Here is a 25,376-nt window from a genome sequence, read left to right on the forward strand (position 1 = left end):
TTCTGACAAAATAATTGGCAAGTTGTTAAGTTTTGTTTCTTTGCCATTTGTGTAGTTTGAAGTTAACCCATTTATGTTCAAGTGCATTACCAACATATTGTTACTTTTTTGGATATTCCTAATGGCGTCTGTTTTGAAACGCTGTTTGTGTATTTTCGTTTCAACTTCGTTATCAACTTTTACAACCTCATCTCTGCATACTAGTTTCCTTTTCTAAGTATGATCTTATAAATATTAATATGTATAGTACTAAATTTTGCCGATCCTATCCTGTTTAGATGCAGCCCATCTTGTCTTACACATTTATCACTGATAAATTTATTCGAATCCAAGAAAACTGCACCGAGTCTGTTGCACTGCTCTCTGGTGTGATTGTTTATCTTGTCCCTGTATTTATCACTTACCGATCTCCTGTGCAGGATACTACTAATAATTAACTTTGATGCTGGGTACATGTTTTTCACCGTCCGGATTAGATTTTTTGCTTCGTTTACAATCTCTTCTTCACTGTTGTTTCTGATGTACCAGTAGGAATGCATTTTGTTTAATTGTCTGCATGTTCTTGAGGTGATTATTTAATTGATGTATACCCATCCCTGGGCGGACACCAGTTGCTGCAACCCACTTGTATTTATTTCTAGGTTCGACACATTTTGCATTTCTTTCTACACGAATTTCGTCATTATCATAACTTTTTTCGGTTTGCATATCACTTTTAACACTTTGAGTTTGACATTTTTTTGGCCAATTTTCTCCACTGGTTCACTGTTCCATGGATCCATCGTCGTTTTTCATTTAATAGCTTCGCGTTTTCTTGCTTCAAGGTGGCAATTTCTTTTCTGGGGGTCTCAATGTCAGTATTCAGTAACTTGATAACTTCGTCTTTTGAATTTATCGTGTTGAGAAAATCTTCTCGTTCATCACTAACAAAGTTACGGCATGACCACCTAATGAGATTATCTTGTTCTGTGGTTTGTTGTCCTGTCTCTCATTTCGCAACATTCCATACACCCTTTTGTTTGGTGTCATAATTACTGATTTCTGACATTATGTGCATGATCCTTGATTTTTAATAACCTTACTTAGAATTGAGAGCAGTTTCTATAGTGTGTAGCTACTGCAGGGTCCTACTTGTCCTTGCCAATAGATACATTTCCCTTTTCCTTTCACAAGATACTTTAATCCTTATAGTGAACCATCGCTTTTTACATGGCTGTTTAGTGTCCTTTCTGATTGGTTTATGAGGAAAGCGATTTTCAAACAATGATCAAACTTTCGAAATGTGGTGCTATAGAAGAATGCTGAAGATTAGACCGGCAAACCATTTAACTAATACTGAATAGAAATGGAGAGAAATGAAGTTTGTGGCATAACTTGACCAAAATAAGGGATTTATTGACAGGCCACATCAAGGGATCCACAATTTAGTACTGGCGGGAAGTGTTTAAGATAAAAATTGTAGAGCGACATCACTATATGAATACAGTAGGACGGTTCGAAAGGATGTCGGTTGCAGTAGTTCATCGGAGACGGAGAGGCTTGCACAGGACAGGATAAAATGGAGAGCTGTACCAAACCAGCACTGGGACTCCTGAAGATTACGTCAACAACATGCATTCTTATGAACTTTGAGTTTTCGACTATACTCTTTGACTGCTTCGAATCTGAAGTATTGTTTCTGCACAGGCGTCATTGTGTGGTGTTTGTAAATATGAAGCAGTAGTTGAAAACATCGTTAGAATTAGTTTTAGTTGTTAGTGGAGATGGTGTAGCTACTCGTGGGGTTTGTACCGCCGAACATAAACACTAGTTTTCTTGGATCATATTAATAACTAATAATTACTGAAAAACTGACATGTTTCTGTTTAGTTGAAAAGCGGCTTAGTTTACTGAAATTGTTTATTTTGTGAATGTGACAGGGACCATGGCTGAAGTGAACGTAAGTCCCGATGAAGAAGAACGTGTCCATTTCAGAAGAATAGTTGCTGCCTTTAAATGTTACAGGTAAATGCGTTTTTTTAATGTTTTTTTTTTCATATATTTCCAACAACAGTGAGCAACGTCAGCCTAGGTTATATTATAGACATTCGTACAAGATCCGAGAAATTGCAGGAGTAGAAGCTGAATTTGTTATTTTTTTCAGTGTAATTGAACTTTCTTGATGAAAGTTAACTTTATCCATGATGTTATTCGAATATTTCGACATTTCTGCTGTCAGGCAGGTCCGATGGAATGCCCATCACTGTTGTAAATGCTGTGTGTAATATTATTTCCTACCCATTGACTACAACAATTAACCAGTCTCTAGAACAGGAATGTTTTCTAAATGTCTTGATATATGATAAGATGAAGCCAATCTTCAAAAAGCGATTACCAGAATATGTAGGAAAACTTGTCTGTTGCAGTGTTGTGACCAAACAGATGGAGAAGTTTCTGACAAAAACAGTAATACTTGTACAAATCACGTAGGTTTCCAGAAAGGGAAAAGCTTTATACATGACATTGACGAATTAACTGATAAAAATAAGCTCATTAGATAAAGTAAAATGGTCACATGAATTTTCTGTGACCTGTCAAAAGCTTTTGTTTTAATGTATCACACATAACTTGTTTTCAAAATACAAAGGAATAGTATCAGGGCCTGTGAGTTGCAGTGGTTCATGTCATATCTGGTAGATTGAAAACATAGAGTAACCACAAATGGAAGCAATTACTTCTCAGGCTTGAAGACTTTTATCTCCAAGGTTCAATAGTGAGTCGATACCTGTTTCTGTTGTATATAAATAACTTGCCATTAAATAATGATGTTCATTCGGTGCTGTTTGCAGATGACACCTGAGTCCTAATTGAATATATTGTCCTAGAAAGTATCTCAGATAGTATACAAAACATTAAAAAACCTTGAATCCTGGTTTTATCAAAGTGGACTTAAAATGAATGTAACAAAGACCGAATTGATGCAGTTTATAGCTAAAATACCAGAAACAATTGAAAATAAAATAACTCACAATGGCCAAGAAATGACAGAAGTAAGCCATGTTAAGTTTTTGGGGCCAAGTCTAGACAAATATTTTTAATTGGAAGGCACAAGTAGGTGTCATAGCAAACAATTTAAATAGTCTAACTTTGCACTGTGTGGTTTATCTGATGTGTCCCATAGAAGCAAAAATGTGTCTCACAGATACTTTGAATTGGTTGTTGGGTATAGTATAACCTTCTGGGAAACTTCAACCAACAACATTAGACTTCTGATGCTTCACAAGAAGATCATCAAAAACAGGTATAGCTCGCTACTTAAAAATGCTAAAAAGTAACTAATACTAACTATATGTTTATGAAAGTTTTATTTTCCTCTGCAGTAATTGCTATACGCTTAGAAATAATCATTTGAAACTCAATTACAGTGACTAGATTGTGATATTGGACCCCTCCTCCCCTCCATTGAAAAGTAGGCTTTGGTGACATACTGATTTGTAGTGTAGCCCAAAGTCAAGGTTAGGGTGGATGTGATAATTTGCCACTCGTCACAAAGAAAAATGCAAGCTTTCAATGCACAGATTAAAACTATGACCAAATACAACTATATGTGTGACGGAAGATTTATAATTAACTTAAAGGCAACAAAATATATAATGTGAACCTTAGCTAGCTGAAATAGTGGATTATTAACTTTTGGAAACCACCGCCAGTAGTGTGTAGTGGTCATCATATTCATACTACTCCCCTTGCCACCTTTTCCAATTTTTTTTAGCAACTTCATCTGTTAATCTCATGAGGAGGTAGACACAAAGAGATTACAAATTTCAAATTGCCGTTGACAGTTAACTTTATCCAGATGTTTCTGCTTCTTTGGTACAATCTGTGCACAGGTGATTTCATGCCAATTTCACAAAATTTTTAATGTGTATGGCCAGTTTTCTTTCGAAACACCTCAAGTGGCAAGTGACGTGTAAATTATAGTGTGATAAACTGCCCCTGTTTGATTTATCATCATTATGAGTACCTAAGTATTTGGAAAAAGTGTTGTCATAACAAGTGTATATTTGAAGTTCTCTGATAGCTTAGCCTCCCAGATCCCCTGACTTGAATTCATTGGATTCTTTGGTTGAAGAGTACTTGCAGTGTTGGCAGCCCTTCTACTGTGTACTGTTACTGGCAGTTTGTTTCCATTGCTTGTAGCCAAACAGTTGATAGTATACAGTAGCCAATGAACACATCTGAATGTAATGACTTTTTCAGCTGAAGACACAAATTGATTAATTTTGTTTTTTACGCAGGTAGCTCATGATTATGATTACAGATCTGGCCACTACGGATCATTAAGGGATGTGTCCACTAGCTAGTAAACTTCCACAAATTAGTTGCACAAGAATTTTCTTGATAGTGTTTTTGAACTCTGGGAACATATTGTGGATGACTGTCATTGCATTCTGAATGTGCCTTGAATTTTGGAATGTGTACGGGTATCAGTGAGGAGGCTTGCTGACCCTGTCAAGAGAGGAGGTGGTTATGGCAGCCTGGGATAGCTGAACGCATTAAAGAACGCAGTTCCGGGATACCAGAAGGTGTGCTGGTCTCAGATCGCTTGTGCCTCGCAGATTAATTATGGGGACCAGTGTGCTGGGCAGTCTGGATGTGGCATTTAGGCAGTTTCCCACATCCACATATGTAAATACCAGACTGGTTCCCATATCCTGCCTCAGGTACATGATGTGTAAACACTTTATGCCACAATGTCATATTTGACCTTTTGATTACACTAGATGCAGACAGAAAATGTAGACAGCTTGGAATGTTGAAATACCCTAAGTATTTGTACCACAGTGGATGCCATGTCAACATAAATAGAGGACTGGGAGGATTTCGCCACCAACAAATTTTTTAAGCTCCACTTAAAATCGTATGTCATTAGCAGCTAATATGTTCATGGTTGCCAGCCAGCCATTGAAAATGAATGCTCCCACATAATTAACACAATTCTGAACCAAAGTGAGTGCCTTTAAGTCTCTATGAAGGTTTTATCATTTTTAGTATTGATTTTGTGAACTGAACTTTTGCTTCAGAAGGGAGATAAGTTATGTGGAAGAAATTCAATCAAACAGTAGTTAGTATGCCCAGGTCTTTGAACAGGCTCTTGCAGGACATTTTTGAATTCCTGCGACAAACAATTTGTATCACACACTTTCGAATATAGAAACTGGGTTGGAGTTATGGTGGTCTATGGTTACTTTCTTATGTTGTCAGTACACTTGTGGATGTGTAATACCTCTATTACTCTGCTGTGTGCCTTAGGATGAAGCCTTTTGTGCTTCGAAACTGACTGCAGCTAGCGGAATACAATAAACTCGGCTGGTTGGACATAAAAGCAATAATAAAATTGATTAAATAGTTTTTACTATTCTAATAACATATGGCAATAGTTTATGTGAACTAGTTTATTGTAAGAGGTGGAGCAATAATATCGTCAACAATTTTCCTTGGATGTGATAGTGGGTATTTACAAAGTTTTTTTACTTCAGTGTTATTTACTTGAAACACTTCAGAATTGTAGCCATTATTTTTGTAATGCCATTTTCACAAACGTCTGAATTACCTTCAGCTCATTTTCATCAGAACTATTATGATTACTACACACACTGTGCATTCATACACAAATAATACTGATTTACAGCTTCGGTACATAGTACAACATGGAATGCAGTTATATATATACTGAAACACACCACCCAGTCATTTTTCTCATCTCTTACCTCCTGATAAATGCCCTTCAAAGAGATTCATTTCTGTCATTAATGAAATTTGATCACAACCATGTTCTCACCTAAGACTCAGTTGGAATAGGATCTCAAAATTTAGATGGGGAAAAAAAACACATACCTCACAGGCTTCAGAACACTGTTTTTATGCCCCAGAAGCAAACAAACCATAAAAAATAAATTTAAAAGATCACAGTCACCAATGCAAATGGATACTGCAATCTGCAAACATAACTGTGCTTCCACAAAGTGGAGCATAATATTGGAAAATCAAATTAAAATTAAAAATGGTGTCGAAAGAGCACCATCTAATAAGCAACACAATCCTCCTGGGATCTTTTGTCAGTTTCCAAACATGTTTTGCTTTATACGGTTGGTCCAACCTATTTGTAGATGCATTTTGGAGAGCTGTCAAGTTTCTCATACAACTAAGAGTTACGGTCAATAGTGCAGCTCTTTATCTTGTAACACAAATAAACACAATCACATAACACTGGTACAGACGATTCTCAAATATTGCTCAAATGTGTGGGACGCATACTAGATAGGCCTAACGGGAGATATTGAACGTATGCAAAGAAAGCCACCACAAATGATCCCATGTTTGTTTGACCCATTGAAGAGCATCACAGAGATGCTGAAAAAACTGAGCTGCATTAGGCACAAACTATTCTATGAAAGCTACTTACAGAGTTTCAGGAGCCAGCTTTTAAGTGATTAATCAAATGGTTCATGTGGCTCTGAGCACTATGGGACGTAACATCTTAGGTCATCAGTTCCCTAGAACTTAGAACTACTTAAACCTAACTAACCTAAGGACATCACACACATCCATGCCCGAGGCAGGATTCAAACCTGCGACCTAGCAGTCGCGCAGTTCCGGACTGAAGCGCCTAGAACCGCTCGGCCACCGCAGTCGGCAGTGACTAATCAAGAAATATACTACAACACCCTACAAATGACTCCTGCCTCAATAACAACATGAGACAAGTTACAGCAAATGTAGAGGTGTTTAAGCAATCTGTTCTCCTGCACTCCGTACTTAAGTGGAACGGAAAGAAATCGTAATAACTAGTACAATGCAGGATTCAAACCTGCGACCTAGCAGTCTCGCAGTTCCGGACTGAAGCACCTAGAACCGCTCGGCCACCGCGGTCGGCAGTGACTAATCAAGAAATATACTACAACACCCTACAAATGACTCCTGCCTCAATAACAACATGAGACAAGTTACAGCAAATGTAGAGATGTTTAAGCAATCTGTTCTCCTGCACTCCGTACTTAAGTGGAATGGAAAGAAATCGTAATAACTAGTACAATGCGAAGTACTTTCCACTATGCACTTCACAGTGATTTACAGAATATGGATGTAGTTTTGTGGTCATGTTACACCCTGTCCACTGGAACTGAACCATATATGTTCATTGAGTTTTTTTTGTTTGTTTGTTTAATTTTATTGCTGCAGGATTTGATGTTAGTCAACTTGAAAGGGGTGGGAACGGATAATTTCCATTATATAACTTTTATTCTTAATGCCAAAGGTAATTGTATGGTAGGCTGCTTCCTCATAATTTACTGACGAACTAACTTCCTGCATCTCATATATTAAAGTTAAAGCAGCTATTTCTAGAGTTTTCTGTAGGTGGAAATGCATATGAATTTGTGTATTATGTAACTATCAAATCATTTATCAGTGTACTCAGAAACATAATTATGTTTTGCATGACCCACTATTTCAAAAACGCTGGCAATAGTTTGTTTCAGGTTGCTGTTGTTTAAATGTTAATGAAAACTCTGAAGCAAGTAGGAGTCAGTTCCCTCTGAGCGACACAGGTGTTAACAGACTGAAATCTTCAGTCATCATCACCAGTGAATTCTACATAACAGTGGAAAATGACATAAGGACAAATTAAACAATGTGTACTGCATTTAGCTAGTTATTTATGTGTTCCATAGAATGTTTGTATGATATTTAATTATAACATGGCATTGGTCAGTTGACAGGTTAAAGGAGTGGCTACATGATGCCCATGTACTGAATTTGTGTAATAGTAAAAATATTTAGGTTATTAGCAGAAGAAAGTCTGTAATTCTCTTGAACTTCATACAAAACAAGTTTCTAAATAAAAACTCCTCTTTAGAATACAAACTTTTTCAGCTTCCTATTGTATTTTCCTTTGCTGCTTGCCTGAAATTTTATATAAATAGGAAAGTGAAGAAATTTTCATTAACAGTATTTTAGGAAAATGAGGAACTGTGACTGGTCCATGTGTTTCACTACATCCATTCATCACAGCGCACTCCATTCTCGCTTAAAGTTTGAGTTGTATCAGTAGTTCTTTTTTTTTCAATTTGCCTCATTCAGTCTTTGCAAAAGTATCTTACCTATTTTTTATGTATTTCTAACATACACTACATACAGTTAATTACTGTGTGGATTTTAGAAAAGGTAATTTTGCTTTAGCACTGATCACACATTACACACAATTATGACATATTACCTACAGAAAAGGAAATTGCAATTTTATATACATATTACCACATTATTATTATTATTATTATGGTTATTCTTCCCTTAAAATGAATTTCTTACACATGTACAGGCCACACACATATATTGGCTATATGGGTAGGTGTGACAGCTTTGACTATTTGAGGTGAATTGTGGCTCACATAACTGGCATTTATAAAGGAAAGTAATGCCTGTATTTTTTGTTTGTTGTGCAATCTGATTAAAATTACTTGGCACTGTATGTTGCCAAACTGGCTGTCAGCTCCATCCTTGTGAAAACTCGCACAAGGGGTGGACTCATTTTTGCATGCTGTAGCTGGTAGCAATTAAAAAGAGGATCCAGCACTGCCTGGTAAATGGTTGTATACATACACTGCAAGTCAACTGAAAATCTGTTGCATTGGCAGTTGCAGTTATTGTGTCACGTTGCTAGCTCCGAGTGGAGAAACTAAGTGCCAAGGTGTGAAGTTTCAACTAACAAGTAATTTGAATCGTACTTTAGTATTGTCATTATGGCTGTCACTATTTCATATCAACCATAATGGATTTTTTTTTTAAAAAAAGAGGGAGAATGTGTAATATGTATTGCAGTACTGTAGTTAAAATACATAACACTTGTAAGAAGTGTCTTGCTTTCATAATTGAAAGTTTCAACACTTCCAGACCAGTATTTGTTATATCTATCAAACTTATGCCATGGTAATACTGAGAATGATTATCCACTAAAACTAGCGGACTATCATGTTGAGAGTTCCACATTTTTCTGCATGCATTTACACAATGAAATGATTCTTAAATGTGAGTTATACATAATATAATTGCATCGGAAATAATTGAATGAAAATGTGCAAAGTATGTTTGCTTTGTGAATTTTTCTCTCTTCGAAGGTTAACACAAAATACAAAAGTGACTGAACTGAATTGTTTGATAAGCTTCAGACACCTTTTTTTTCAAATTTAAATATGAACATCCAATAATTTTGCAGATTCCACCTAGTTATTATCTCTTGCCTGTGCATAATATTTATCATTGGCAGTGTACTTTTTGATGTGCACTATTACTTATTGAGGCAAACAGTGATGAAACCACTGGCATATATAACTTGTGTGAGCAGTAAAGTATAGAAATCCTGTGATGATGTGATAGAACCAGTCTTGAGCTATCTTAGTAATCACTCAGAAAATATATGCCTGGATCACTGACAGACTTGATGTACAGTTTAGCCCTTTCCATTTGTGATAGTGGACGTAAGCATGTCATCCTTAATGATAACGCAACTGTAGAAATGTGCAAATATCGAGTGGAATTGATATCTGTAGCACCTGAAGAGACACTTAATGTTATTAGTGACAAGATGCCAGTTTAAACTGTGACATGCACTAGCAGAATACAGTATGTGAAAATAGTTCTCATCTGGACTCTGCAGTTCCTGCAAGGAGAGAACATGAAGTGCTGTATTCTGGTTCAAAATGTGTGAAGAAATTTTCCACAGACAAAATACATCACTTCTGGGAATCAGAGTTGAAATCGCATCTTATATTCCTGTCAAGCTAGATGCCACAGTGGCAAGATGCTGAACTAGCATTTGGGAGAGCATTGGTTCAAATCCCAGTCCAGCCATCCAGGTTTAGCTTTTCCATAATTTCCCTAAATTGCACAAGTCAGATGCCAGGATGCTTCCTTTCCCATGAGACACTTCCACTTACAGCGGCCCCAGGAGAGGAACCATGACAGAGGACAACCAGGTCACCACATGAGATTGAGCTCTCTCACTTTGGGTATTAGGACACAGGTAAGCCATTCTTCTGGGAATGCTGATCATACAGAAATAAGCAGTAAGGGTTTCCTTGCAGCTGGAATATGAGGATTCATGGGGCATGTCTTATACGTTTGCAGTTCACCACTTCTGCCTAAGGATTAAGTGATGTTTGTTGAAAATAATGTTACATTCTGTTTTATGTAATAAATAAAAGATCGCAGATTATTATGACAAGCTTTGGTTCCTCTGAACAGAAAGTCAGTGCTTTAGACCACAATGACTTTAAATTTTTGTTTGTGTGATGGCAAAGGAGGATAACTGTACCAGTGAAATAAAGACCTCCTGAAAATTTCCACAGCATATTGTATTATTTGCAGCAAGCTAAAGAAGTGTGTTCACATTATCAAATGACAGTGCATATAAAGTAATATAGAGGGTGACTAAAAATGTCAATTGTTGCTGTATTATGTCATTTGTTTTACATTTTTTTAAAATTCTTGTTGATCCGTAGACTCAATACACACAACTATCAAAGCACTTTTCCACATTGTGTTTTGCAGTGCCAGTAATATCTCAGCAGACACCTTCTCCAGATTCTTCTTAATAGCTTCCAAGACAGGACAGAGTTCCTGTCCCAATTCAGTTTCTAGTTATCTTGTTGAGTCATGTTAAGTGACATTTACACTCTCACCAGACGAGAGCGATCCTGTGCCACCTGCCTCAACCCTTCTACTTAGAAAATTACTTAGCTACAAAATGAAATAACAAGTTTATTGTTGTCAGTCTCAATTTATTTCCACATTATGTTTTAGAAATTTAAAGCTGCATTGTGAGGTGGATTTATGTAGATTTGCATGTCTCATGTTACATCTTTGGAGTAACCTGTATTACTTTTGAGTAGAAGAAGATAAAAAATAAAAATCTATTCCAATAAATGGCTTACAGTTTTATGAAAGTTCTTGACTGAAAGTATGAAGATAAATTTGAATGTAAAAGTAAAAATACTTCCAGGGGGCACAACACCTTTTTCTGTCGTGTTCCATCACAAGAATGATCACACTTCATAAACAAAGGAAGTGAAGATGGCATATAGAACCTAATAAGTTCAAAGAACATATAACAAACAAAACTCTATTTTGGAACATATCAATGTACTGTGGAGATCTTAGATTGCATAGATGAACGGAAATATAAAATATAAAAATCTCGTGTTCACAAATTCTTTTATGTCATGTTTACATCAATTACTTCTTTCTACACATTTGAGAACTCAGGATGGCATATTAGAAACATGAAGTATAAAGAACATATGAAATAATTATTTTGCTAACAGTGGCAAAGCGGCAAACTAACTCATTAATTATTTGTGAATATGAAGGAGGTGGCAGGCATTTTTTAATCATTTAGGTTGGGCTCAGGTTGTTGATTTTTGGAGCATTCAAGGCTGTCTAGTTTTGTGCCTTTAGGCTGGATATGTAAAATGCTGATACTTCCGTTATTAACATGGTGTTAAGTTTCATGGAGGTGAATGGCTGCTGCTGATATGAGATATTTTTTGTTTTATTAATGCTCCCATGTGTTTCTTGAATTTGATCTTGGCTGTAGAAGGTGGTGGTGTCACCTACTTGGTATGCAAATGTGAAGTTCATATTTTCATGGAAGCCGTTGAACAGTTGGTTTAACTCACTGATATCTTTTGTGACATGGATTAAAATGATGGCATCATTTACATATAAGTAGTAGTAAACAACGTTTTTGATGATATAGTGGTTGAAATTCAGAGTCTTGTTTCCTAAGTTTATGAAAATTATAGCTAACAATCCAGAGAGGTTTGATCCCATTGCCAGGCCATTTACAGCTTCTTGTTGAATTTGAAATAGTGAGTGTGTGTAGGTCCATCAGTTTAGTAATGTGTGTAGAAATGAGTTTTTTGTTTTTGTTGATTGGCATTAATGATCTGTAGTGTTGGATCTATTGGTACAAAGGGAATAATTTTTTTGTGTCAAACAAGGCAAGTGTTTCTCCATCTGGAATTTTTGCATTTTTGACATGTGTAAACTCAGTTGTTTTTCTAAGTTTTCTGTTATTATTCAATATGTACATTACTTAAAAAATTTGGAAGAACTTTTTGTTGAATTTGAATGTTCTACTGTTGTATAGTTCTCTTTAGCTGTGGCAATTGGGATTCCATTTTAATGGATTTTTTGTTGTGACCTGAGGGAGGGTGCTTGAGGGCTCATTGCCACAGTATTTCTTGCTTTTTGAATGGTGAGTAGGAAATTTATGTTATTTGAAATGTATGTAAACTCCTTTTGGATTCTGACTCTTGGAGTCTTAGGTATTTCTATTACATCATTGGGTTGGAAAAAGTTTAAAGTTTTCTCTATGTATGTTGATCTATTCATGATCACACGTGCATTACTTCTGTCAGCTTTTACAGTTATTGCATTATTTGTATTTATATTTTATACTACATATGAGGGCTGCTTCTCCTTTCTTGTGTGCATGAGGTGGTTTTATGACCACCTCCTCCTCCTTAATTTTGTGACATGTTGCTATTCTGTCATTTTGCTTGTCAAGGGCAATAGCTAAAATCTGTGTGACACTGGTGACGTGCTTATCTCGAGTCTTTGGTGCAATGGAGCTTGAATATTGTGTTTTAATTCTTTGCTGGGCGGTACCTCTGCTTCTGCAGTGATTATTATCTCAGTGTTGTTGAGGACAGGGGTGATGGATCTGTGTTTCTTTCAGCTGTTTTCATTCACTTTGGGATGTAATTGTTGTTTGACAAGATTGTCTAGTTTTCCCTTATGTGTCGTTTTCATTTTTTGCACAATAGATGAGAAGTAAATTGTTATGTGTACTGGTATAATTTATGCCAATGTTGGCAACATAATTATTTTATTTGTTCTTTTGTTCTTTACACTTCATGTTTCCAACATACCATCCTGCATACTTAAATGTGTACAAAATATAAACTGATCTAAACATGACAGAAAGTAATCTGTGACCACTTGCATATTTACACTTATATTTATATTCACTTATGGAACTGGCAACTGTAGATATTCACAATCCTTAGACACTTGGTCATAAATAGTGTTTTGTTTGTTATGTGTTCTTTGCACTTATTAGATTCTACATGCCATCTTTGCTTCCACTACTGTTTACAAAGTGTGATGATTTACATTTTCCTTCAAACTTTCAGTCACAGATCACCATAAAACTATGAGCTGTGTACTAGAATAGTGTTTTGTTTTTGTCTTCTTCTGCTAGACAGTGCCAAAGTCATAACACAACACAAATATGTCTTATTAATCCACATAAATTCACCTGACGATGAAGGTTTAAATCTCTGAAACACATCATGGAAGTACATGGAAGTAAATAAACTGTAACTGGTGACAATAAACTTGATTCCATTACTTATGGAGAAACACGTCTGTGGTAAAGACAGCCAACCTTTCAGATTTGGTACAGCTTTGAAATATAGAAAGGTCTTGATCACACAGTTCTTTATTAAACATTGTCACACTTAATTTTTGCATAGTTTCTAAGATGAAGGCAATTAAGGCCTTAATGAAAGTATGTTTTAATAGGAAATGTTTACCATACAGTGTTTCACCTATTTATGCAAAAATTAAGTGTAAAAGTATTGAATAAAGAATTGTGCCATCCAGACCTTTCTATATTTCACAGATGTTCCACTAAACATGATGTTCCATTCAATATCAGTAACAGTCATGGTAAAATCCAAACAAAAATTTTCAAATTGAAGGTTACCCAGCTGTTATTCTCAAAAAATTCACTAAAAACCTTGATAAATATCATATCATTAAACAAGTGTAAAGTTCCATTAAACAGACGATAGTCACTTCCATGTCTTGGAATATAAAAGGAATCAAGTATTGCTAATCTAACAAATTAGTTGTTGCTTATTGTACCATCATATACTGGAAAAGTCAATATATAGGACCATTAACAAAATATTGTGGTTGTTTGATTTAGGCAGCTAACCACTCATTGACATATTAGATTGCTGGTGTTTGATGGTGGTGTTAAGAAATGCAAGTGATGCCAGACTGAGATTCATTGGAAGAATCCTAAGGAAATGCAATCTGAAAACAAAGGAACTAGGTTACAGTACACTTGTTTGCCCACTGCTTGAATGCTGCTCACCTGTGTGGGATCCGTACCAGATAGGGTTGATAGAAGAGATAGAGAAGATCCAACGGAGAGCAGCACGCTTCGTTACAGGATCATTTAGTAATCGTGAAAGCATTACGGAGATAATAGATAAACTCCAGTGGAAGACAGCAAGAGAGACACTCAGTAACTCGGTATGGGCTTTTGTTGAAGTTTTGAGAATACACCTTCACCGAGGAGTCAAGCAGTATATTGCTCCCTCCTACGTATATCTCGCGAAGAGACCATGAGGATAAAATCAGAGAGATTAGAGCCCACACAGAGGCATACCGACAATCTTTCTTTCCACAAACAATACGAGACTGGAATAGAAGGGAGAACCGATAGAGGTACTCAAAGTATCCAATGGCACACACCCTCAGGTGGCTTGCGGAGTATGGATGTAGATGTAGATGAAATAAAAATATTGAAGCAGATAGGTCTGTCAGTGACTAGGGTTATAGCTGTCCCTGCCTTAAAGTCTTTCCATTTTACAGAGTGTATGGTAAGGTTCGTTCCACAAACTGTGCCACAGTAGGATGGCTTGTGTGCCTCGGTGACACAGATAGCTGTACAGTAGGTGCAACCACTTCAGAGCAGTGTCTTTAGAGAGCTCTGACTGATGTATAGTTCCTGAAGAGGGGTGGCAATCTTTTAAGTAGTTGCTAGGGCACCAGTGTGGATGATTGACTGATCTGGCTGGCAACATGGTGTTGATACTGTGAGTGGCTGAAAGGGAGGCAAACGTCAACCATTATATTTTCAGTGAACATGCAGCTCTGCTGTTTTATTTAATAATGATGACATCCCCTTGGGTTAAATATTTCAGAGGTAAAATAGTTTTCCACTTGTATCTCTGAGTGGGAGATTGCTGGTGAGGTTGTTGTAATCAGAAGGAACAAATGTGGCAATCTGTAGGTCGTAGCGTGGAGTGTTAGATCCCTTAATTGAGTAGGTAGGTTAGAGAATTGGAAAAGAGAAATGGATAGATGGAGGTTACATATAGCGGGAATTACTAAAGTTTTATGGCAGGAGGAATAGAATTATTTTTTGGATGAGTGCAGGATTACCAACACAAAATCAAATAGGAGTAATGCAAGTGTACAAGACTAGTAGCTCGACAGTTGATGAAGAGATTGAAATGAAGTATAGTCAGGTAAAAGGAAACAAAGTATGGTGAGACAAAAGAAATTACTCAGTTTGTTAATGGAGATGAAAATTTAATTTTAATGTGGGACTGGAATTCAATATAAGGAAGAGAAGGAAAAATAATAGGAAAGTCTGCACTGGAGAAAAAATTGAGTGAAATTCCCTGGTAGAATTTTGTGCAGAGTAAAATATAATCACTGCAAATGCTTGGTTTAAGAATCGTGAACAAAAGTTGTATACATGAAAGAGACCTGGAGTAACCTGAAAGTTTCAGATAGATTGTACAATAATAAGACACATTTTAGACTGCAAAACTTTTCCAGGAATAGCTGTGGATACTGACCATGACTTACTGGTTATGAACTGCAGATTGAAACTGAAGAAGTTCCAGGAAATAAAGGAGCTAGGATGTGGGTAAGTTGAAAGATCCAGGTGTTGAGTATTTCAAATGGGGCATTAGGTAACACTTGACTGAAATGGGAAAAGTAGCAAAAAGGCAAGGACCAGTAGCAAACTTTGGATAAGACATGAGAAACTGAATTTAATTGAGATACAAGAAAATACAAAAATACAGGATATGAATTAAGCAAAAGGGATTACAATTGTTTATAATATTTGTTTTTTTTATTGACCCAAGAAATCCCATTGTGCGATGTTGCACGTGGATATGAAACAAGAAATATAAAATGACAACCCAGGAATGGTTAGAGGAGACATGCAAAGCTGTAGAATCTTGCTTGACTTTGGGAAAGATAGATGCTGTCTATATGAAAATTGAAGTTATTTTTGAAGAAAAGAGAATGTCTCAGATGACAAACAAGTACTAAACAAATAAATGAAGGCTGAAAGGCGGAAGGATATATTGAAGGACTGTGCAAAGGGAATGACGTGTAGTTAGTAGTTATTTAAAGTGGCAGAGGTTTGCACAGGGTAGAGTAAAATGGAGAGCTGAATCAAACCAGTCCTCAGATTGAGGACAGCATGGTAATTTTATTGCCTCTGCAGTGCTGGATGAGATAAGGATTTCAGCTTCTAGTATATTGTTATAGAGAATGAATACCATTTATTACTATTTTTATGTCCAACCAGATGCATTTATTGTTTTTCAGTAATTGTAATCAATTTTAAATCACAAGAAGCTTCGTCCTCAATTACACAAAATAGCAATTGATGTTTCACATGTCTGGAAGTGTATCAGGTCATTGTATGGCTGGAGTTACAGTGGTGCCATTAAGTGCAGAATAATTCCACTCTGAGGACATTAACATACAAAGGGCAGACAATTTCAGATCACAGCAGCCTAGAATCAGAATTAAAATATTTGTTCAGAAGAATGCCTGTAAGCCACACCAAATGTGATATGCATGTACTTGTAAGTAAAGGTACAAACCTGTTCAGCTGATTGATAAAAAGTAGATCTGCAACACTCCTTCCATTCTGCAGAGCTATCTTTGGTGTGAAAGGTTATATTCTAGGAAAATATAGTATGAGACTAGTTTTCAGATCATCACAAAAAGCTAAATACGTTCCTTGTTTGCAGTGCAAGATGATCTGGGTATGAAATGATGCAATACCTACTATTTTATGTGCAAATGCTACAAAAATTTTATAGTGCGAGCAGTGTACATCGTTCTTGGTATGGGTTACAAAAATAAAGAAATGTCTTAAAAAGACAATGGGAGCAGAACACAGCCATACAAAGCTTATAAAATCATTTTTGAATATGTTGAGAGCCATGCGAGCCTTAGTCTTTTTAAGAGTATGTGTTAAAGAGAACAATACAATGTGCATGGGTACCGGCACTTTTAACAGAGAAACCGACTGTAATATTAGTAGAGTTTGGAGATGGAAAATAATGAAAATTTTTCCGTCAGAGGAGAATGGTGGTACTATGCTCAAGATGTCCAGTCTGATGGGATAGGAGGAGATGCACAATATCTCGCATTTTCGTGGTCAAATCCTTTCTCGCTTGACTGTAGTAAGCCAGACAGTGACAGTGTAGTAGGCACATTCACTTTCTTTGAACCCTCAAGTAATAATACACTCCTGGAAATAGAAAAAAGAACACATTGACACCGGTGTGTCAGACCCACCATACTTGCTCCGGACACTGCGAGAGGGCTGTACAAGCAATGATCACACGCACGGCACAGCGGACACACCAGGAACCGCGGTGTTGGCCGTTGAATGGCGCTAGCTGCGCAGCATTTGTGCACCGCCGCCGTCAGTGTCAGCCAGTTTGCCGTGGCATACGGAGCTCCATCGCAGCCTTTAACACTGGTAGCATGCCGCGACAGCGTGGACGTGAACTGTATGTGCAGTTGACGGACTTTGAGCGAGGGCGTATAGTGGGCATGCGGGAGGCCGGGTGGACGTACCGCCGAATTGCTCAACACGTGGGGCGTGAGGTCTCCACAGTACATCGATGTTGTCGCCAGTGGTCGGCGGAAGGTGCATATGCCCGTCGACCTGGGACCGGACCGCAGCGACGCACGGATGCACGCCAAGACCGTAGGATCCTACGCAGTGCCGTAGGGGACCGCACCGCCACTTCCCAGCAAATTAGGGACACTGTTGCTCCTGGGGTATCGGCGAGGACCATTCGCAACCGTCTCCATGAAGCTGGGCTACGGTCCCGCACACCGTTAGGCCGTCTTCCGCTCACGCCCCAACATCGTGCAGCCCGCCTCCAGTGGTGTCGCGACAGGCATGAATGGAGGAACGAATGGAGACGTGTCGTCTTGAGCGATGAGAGTCGCTTCTGCCTTGGTGCCAATGATGGTTGTATGCGTGTTTGGCGCCGTGCAGGTGAGCGCCACAATCAGGACTGCATACGACCGAGGCACACAGGGCCAACACCCGGCATCATGGTGTGGGGAGCGATCTCCTACACTAGCCGTACACCACTGGTGATCGTCGAGGGGACACTGAATAGTGCACGGTACATCCAAACCGTCATCGAACCCATCGTTCTACCATTCCTAGATCGGCAAGGGAACTTGCTGTTCCAACAGGACAATGCACGTCCGCATGTATCCCGTGCCACCCAACGTGCTCTAGAAGGTGTAAGTCAACTACCCTGGCCAGCAAGATCTCCGGATCTGTCCCCCATTGAGCATGTTTGGGACTGGATGAAGCGTCGTCTCACGCGGTCTGCACGTCCAGCACGAACGCTGGTCCAACTGAGGCGCCAGGTGGAAATGGCATGGCAAGCCGTTCCACAGGACTACATCCAGCATCTCTACGATCGTCTCCATGGGAGAATAGCAGCCTGCATTGCTGCGAAAGGTGGATATACACTGTACTAGTGCCGACATTGTGCATGCTCTGTTGCCTGTGTCTATGTGCCTGTGGTTCTGTCAGTGTGATCATGTGATGTATCTGACCCCAGGAATGTGTCAATAAAGTTTCCCCTTCCTGGGACAATGAATTCACGGTGTTCTTATTTCAATTTCCAGGAGTGTATAATGTGCCTCAAATGCGAGAAAATTTTATATCAGAAATTCATGACAAAAAAATTTGAGGTTACTGTAGTGGGCAACTTGAGTGATTTGTGTGTGTCACTCAAAGTGTAAATTGGGATTTGTGGTTTTTAAGAGTAAATAAAGCAGCTGCAACTAAATGAACATAGACTACTGCTGTACAAGGGAGGATGAGTGTGCCATTATTACAGTGTCCATTTCGGACTATAATATTTTATATTTCCACCTATACAATAATTGAAAATCGCCTGTGAAAAATAAATAATGGAACAGCTGAAGACAACCAATATCTGTGAAATGGAGGTATCAAGCAGTGGATAGGCATATAAATGAGAAATTGAATGTGATGTCTCTAATTTGGAGCCGACATCATCCTATAACAGTTAAGCGAAAGAATTTCAGTTCCTCTTTCATTTTTTAAGATATTTCATTTCAGTTAAAAGTATACAAAAGAAATGAGATGATTGCTGCATAACTGTTATTTAAAAATGTGCTCAGAAATTTATTTGTCTTACTCTTCAGTTATCTATTGATTTTTCACAAAATCTTGAGATTATCCTCAGTTAAATGTTTTACTAATGTCTGCAATCAGTCAAATGAACAAAGTGAAACTTTATAACGTTGTAGGAATGTAAACAGAGGCAAATTATGATGATAAAGACTTTTTTTTTCAAATGGTTCAAAAGGCTCTGAGCACTATGGGACTTAACATCTATGGTCATCAGTCCCCTAGAACTTAGAACTACTTAAACCTAACTAACCTAAGGACATCACACAACACCCAGTCATCACGAGGCAGAGAAAATCCCTGACCCCGCCGGGAATCGAACCCGGGAACCCGGGCGCGGGAAGCGAGAACGCTACCGCACGACCACGAGCTGCGGACGACTTTTTTTTTTTTTTTTTTTTTTTCATTTTAGATATGGATAGATGAAAGTAATAGATCTTTGTGAATTGAACTATATCATATCTGTACTTTCAGGGAAATGATATCATTCATGTGTATAAAAACTTTTCCAAAATTAATTTTGATAAAACATCAAAACTGTATGGAAGCTGTTATATCCAGCCATTAAAATGTGTTTGTGGACAATGAGAACATGGAGAGGTATAACTCTTGCAATGTATTTTGTTAATATGTGTCATGATAGTCTTCATTTTTCTTCACAGAGAAATGTATGAAACAAGACTAAGGAGGGCAGAAACAAATTTGAGAAAACTTTCTGCAAGGCACCAACAGCTCCTACAAAGTTATAAGTTGCATCTGCGCAGTGTCAGAGAATGTATTGAGAAAAATGCTGAGGTTCTTTCAGCATTTGTTCAAGATGCTTATGCACTGTTTGACAATGCGGAGGAATTTGAAGTAAGTTATTTAGGTATTGTTAAATCTCAACATCCAAATTACATTTTTCTAAGTATTAAAATTTTTCTGTAAGTGGTTTAGTAATTAGTGTGGTCTTTCATGAGTTGTCTTTTCCATAGCAAGTAAAGAAAATTTGGTTTTTTAAAAATTGTCCCTAAGATAACGATATAACATGTAGCTAGTTAGTTCCTTGTTCCATAGATCAAATTCACAATAAATGTTATGATGTAGAATGTGTCAACATAGAAAATAAAAAGGGCAGTCAAATGAACACAAGACAGGTGGAACAAAAGTAAGTAAATTGTTTATTATTTCAGAGGTCATCACCAGAACTGTTAATTCATTTACCTCACTGTGAGACAAGACTGTTAGTGCCTTCACAAAAAAAAGGGTGCGTTGTTGCCGACAGAACCATGACTGTACCCATGCATGCACTTCTTCGTCCAAAGCAAATCGTCGGTATAAACATCTTTCTTCAGGGCTCCAAAAATATGAAAATTGTACTGGTGGGGGGGGGGGGGGGGGGGGGGGGGGAGGGGGGTGATGGGGACTGTATGGAGGAGTGGCAAGGGCATTCCATGGCTATGAATGTCATTCTTCAGGGTTGCATGGGGAGAAGTCGGGACTGTTTGGAGCATTTGTAAGGGCTTCCCAGCAAAACTAATGCAGTGCATTTTCAATGTTATTGCAAGTACACTGCAGAAGTTTTGCTGGGAAACACTTACAAATCATCTGTACAGTCATGATCTTTCCCCCATGCAATACCGACATTTTTGGAGCGCTGAAGAAAGACATTGTTTATCATCAACTTGCTTCGGACTAAGAGGTGCATGCCTAGTTACAATCATGGTTCTGTTGGCAACTGCAAACAGTTTTCCATGAAGCCACTGACCATCATGTCTCACAGTGGGATAAATTTGTCAATAGTTTCGACAATTACTTTTGAAATAATAAACAATTTTATACTTCTTTTTCCACCCGTCTCTTTCTCATTTGACTGCCCCTTACGTATATAAAATAATATTAATATGGATACATGCTGGCCATTTACAGTATTTCGTTTACTGACTAATCATTGCTATTCAAGAATTCCTATATAACACTGAAGGAGATGTTAAGGAGAAACATCTTTACTACATTTGAAAACACTTCTGCCATCTGTCAGTCATTTTATTTCAGCGGGTAGATTGTCAAAGAGTTTCATATTTGCATATTTGATTCATTTCTGTGCTAAAGTTAGATTCATTAAAGAGTAATTGAAATAATTACTCCTTCTAGTGTTGTACTTATTAACATCTCTTTTACTCTCAGACTTAAATGGTTTGTTGATAACAAATTTCATAAGTGAATAAGTGCATTATGAGGCTATGGTTATGGTTAATAATGCCAGCTGCTTAAAGATATGGCTGCAAGATGTACACATGTGAACTCCACACATAATGTAATTGCTTTCTTGTATTCATTGTACACTTTTTGCATAAGCGAGGTGTTACCACAGAATGTTTTCCTGTATGACATCAGTGAGCTGAAATATGCAAAATACATTAACATACAGACTAATACATCCCGAAAGTTGGCAATTATTCTTGTGGTAAAAATAGCAACACACAAATGTTTTTGCAGGTATACTATTTGGTTTTTGCATTTTAAATTGTCATCAATATGCAAACTGAAGAACTTGCAGCAATTTTCTACTCTGTTTATTACTTCTTATTGGCATACTATGTCAATAGGAGGTGGGATACCAGTACAAAGCTGAATGAACTGATTTTTTCAAAATTTAAAACTAGCCCATTTGCACAAAAACAGTTACTTTCACAAAAACATCAGTTACCATTTTCTCTTCTGGTGCTTCTTTGCTTGGCTTCACAACAATTCTTGTATTATTTGCAGACAGTACTAATTATGCCTCCTGATTGAAATGAAATGGCAGATCATTAATATAAAGCAAGAACAGTAATGGGTAAATAATAAAATCCTGTGGGATTCCCACTATAACTACACCCCATGAAGATGATGTGGCACCCCTCTTTGTTTTTCTTGAACATACTGTGCATTCTCTCTCTTAAATAAGAATTAAACCAGGCATTTGTTGAACTTGACTCAGTAGAAAGACCCTTTTGAAATCCAGATGGTGATTGATTAAGTATTCCATTACCACACGGGTGGTTGACAGCCTTGGAGTATATTACCTTTCCAAAAATTTTTGAAAATGTTGTAAGGAGTGACACTGGATGGTAGTTATTGACATCTGTGGAGTCACCCTTTTTTAGAGAATCTCAACAATGGCATATTTCACTTTTTCTGGAAAATACCCTGAGTTAATGATCCTTTACATGACTAAGGACATTACAAATTATAGGACCATAACTTTTTAGTGTCTTTTTTGTGATATTAGCAATTGCATATGAACTTCTACATTTTAGAGTCATGATTTGAGAATTCACTAAATGTCCTCTGTATTGTCTCTTCAGTGAAATGCTTTGCTTTCTCTTCTAAACTATTTGCATCAATTTTTTCACCTATTTGTAGAAAGTAATTGTGAAAAATGTCTACTAAAGGCAAACTTTTACTATGCTCCCATTCTCTTTAACAGAAATATCATCATCATCATCATCTATCACTTCTTTCTCTGCTTCTCCTTTAACAATACTCCACATAGATTTTATTCTGTTATTTGATCTCTCAATTTCAGACAAGGTGTGTATACTCTATGATTTTTATACAACTTTTCATCATATGTTTCAGTACTGTTTATAATAAGAAAGTATTTCTTGATCATTACTATTTCTGACCATTTCATACAAGTCATTTTTTCATTGTCAGAAAACTCTGATGCATGTATTGATCTGAGGTTTCTTTAATGATTTGCCATTATTACATTTAATTAATCTTCTTTAGGAAAAGTGCTTTCAAAAAATGTATACATCCTCATTAAGAAATATCTTAAATTTATGGTTAGCATGATGCTCATTGGAAACTTTACAGGAGTCAACATTTTTTAAGCTTTCTTTAAAATCTTCAGTAATTTTGCCATTAACCAGCCTTACTGTTTCCTTAGACTCTTAGAACTGTACATGGAGCTGCTAACTTATAAAATGTGTCTAACAGTGCATCATGCTCTGACAATCTATTTACTGCCTAATGGGCATGAGTCTCTAACTTCTGTTTGTTGAATCTGTACATTAGGTAGAAGGGTACTGGGCAAATTATAAGTGGCTTAGGGCACCTATAGATCATTTCTCCTGTCAGATTCTTTTAAGAAATTTATATTATAATCAACACAGATTAATAATTTCTTCCTCCTGTCTGTCAGAGAGCACGATAATTCATCAAAATTTTTCATGAAAATTTTCCAATTACCCACTGGACCAACATACTGTAAAACTCAAATATATTACATTCCCATTAATAATTCACAAGCACATGCTTCTATATCCAGATCTATGCAGAATTTACTTATTTCTGCATTTTTGTATCTATTTCTCTTTGTATGAATGTGACAAATCCTTCTCTATCTACGTTGGATCTAAATGAATATGTAGCTATCTTATAACTACTACATTAAGATGTATAATATGGGTTTATACCAAGTTAATGAAAGAACAGTTTGTGATTTATGAAATAATAGATAAATCCTGCGGTTTTAGTAGCCATGAGATAAAATTTTATGCAGTACATGTATGAACTATATTAGTCTATGATAAGAGGGAATAACTATGATTTTTTCACTAGAATCAAAGCAGTTTTAGTTGATATGTGGTTGCCAAGTACACGGACCAATTAATTATCATTGACATTAGATATGTACTCAAGTGAGTATAAACACATTATATCCGGGCTTACAGCTATGAAAGTATGGCACTGCAATGAAGTAAATCAGGAATACATGTAACAATAGTGTTAGAAAATACCAAAAAATTGCAGTTAGGCATCAGTGTTCCAATAGTAAATTTATGAAGAAGCTAGAAGCCTTGTATGTAATTCCTTAGTTTTATTTCCCATGGAAAATTATATGTCATTTCATGTTTTATTTTTCTCATGGCTCAAATCAATAGAGTCACTTACACGATTAATTTGAGATATACCAATACAATTCTCTCATATCAGTAAAATACAATACATGTAACAAACAGATTATCTGATTGCAGTGATAGATTTTGCCGTACAAAGAGGTTTAGATTAGAGATTAGATTTACTTTCTTTCCAATTGATCCATAGCGAGGAGGTCCTCCAGGATGTAGAACATGTCAGAAAAACAACAATACATGACAAATATTTACAACTAAAACAAATAAGCCAATGTACCATTCCACAGGTCAAAGTGGAATGATCTTCATTTTTTTTAATGAATACTATGAAAGAGTCATTTTACAAATGCTAATGCACTGAATTTAAAATAAAAAAGTTTATTTATTTATTTATAAGGTAATAAATGTGTAATACATCATATATATATATATATATATATATATATATATATATATATATTTTCTGACTTCCAGCCTTGCCTCTCAATCCTTCTTAAAAAACCTTAATCCTACTCCCAACATCACCACTGCTGAAGCCCAGGCTATCCGTGATCTGAAGGCTGACCGGTCCATCGTCATTCTTCCGGCGGACAAGGGTTCCACGACCGTGGTACTTGATCGTCGGGAGTATGTGGCTGAGGGACTGCGTCAGCTTTCAGACAACACCACATACAAAGTTTGCCAAGGTAATTCCATTCCTGATGTCCAGGCAGAGCTTCAAGGAATCCTCAGAACCTTAGGCCCCCTACAAAACCTTTCACCTGACTCCATCAACCTCCTGACCCCACCGACACCCCGCACCCCTACCTTCTACCTTCTTCCTAAAATTCACAAACCCAATCATCCCGGCTGCCCCACTGTAGCTGGTTACCAAGCCCCCACAGAACGTATCTCTGCCTACGTAGATCAACACCTTCAACCCATTACATGCAGTCTCCCATCCTTCATCAAAGACACCAACCACTTTCTCGAACGCCTGGAATCCTTACCCAATCCGTTACCCCCAGAAACCATCCTTGTAACCATTGATGCCACTTCCTTATACACAAATATCCCGCACGTCCAGGGCCTCGCTGCGGTGGAGCACTTCCTTTCACGCCGATCACCTGCCACCCTACCTAAAACCTCTTTCCTCATTA

General features: G+C 37.2%; 1 protein-coding gene across 1 annotated transcript in view; it reads left to right on the forward strand.

Annotated features, from left to right (window-relative positions):
• Window positions 1-1,518: 1,518 nt before the first annotated feature.
• LOC126185007 (carnosine N-methyltransferase) overlaps window positions 1,519-25,376 on the forward strand; it is a 170,147-nt gene continuing 146,289 nt past the window's right edge. Inside the window, exons 1-3 of the mRNA XM_049927734.1 lie at window positions 1,519-1,783; window positions 1,920-2,004; window positions 20,014-20,206. Of these exons, the coding sequence (XP_049783691.1) occupies window positions 1,925-2,004; window positions 20,014-20,206 (273 nt within the window). The 5' untranslated portion in view covers window positions 1,519-1,783; window positions 1,920-1,924. The remainder of the gene's footprint in view (window positions 1,784-1,919; window positions 2,005-20,013; window positions 20,207-25,376) is intronic.

Source organism: Schistocerca cancellata, chromosome 4 (genome assembly GCF_023864275.1).
Source record: "Schistocerca cancellata isolate TAMUIC-IGC-003103 chromosome 4, iqSchCanc2.1, whole genome shotgun sequence".
Lineage (NCBI taxonomy): Eukaryota > Metazoa > Arthropoda > Insecta > Orthoptera > Acrididae > Schistocerca > Schistocerca cancellata.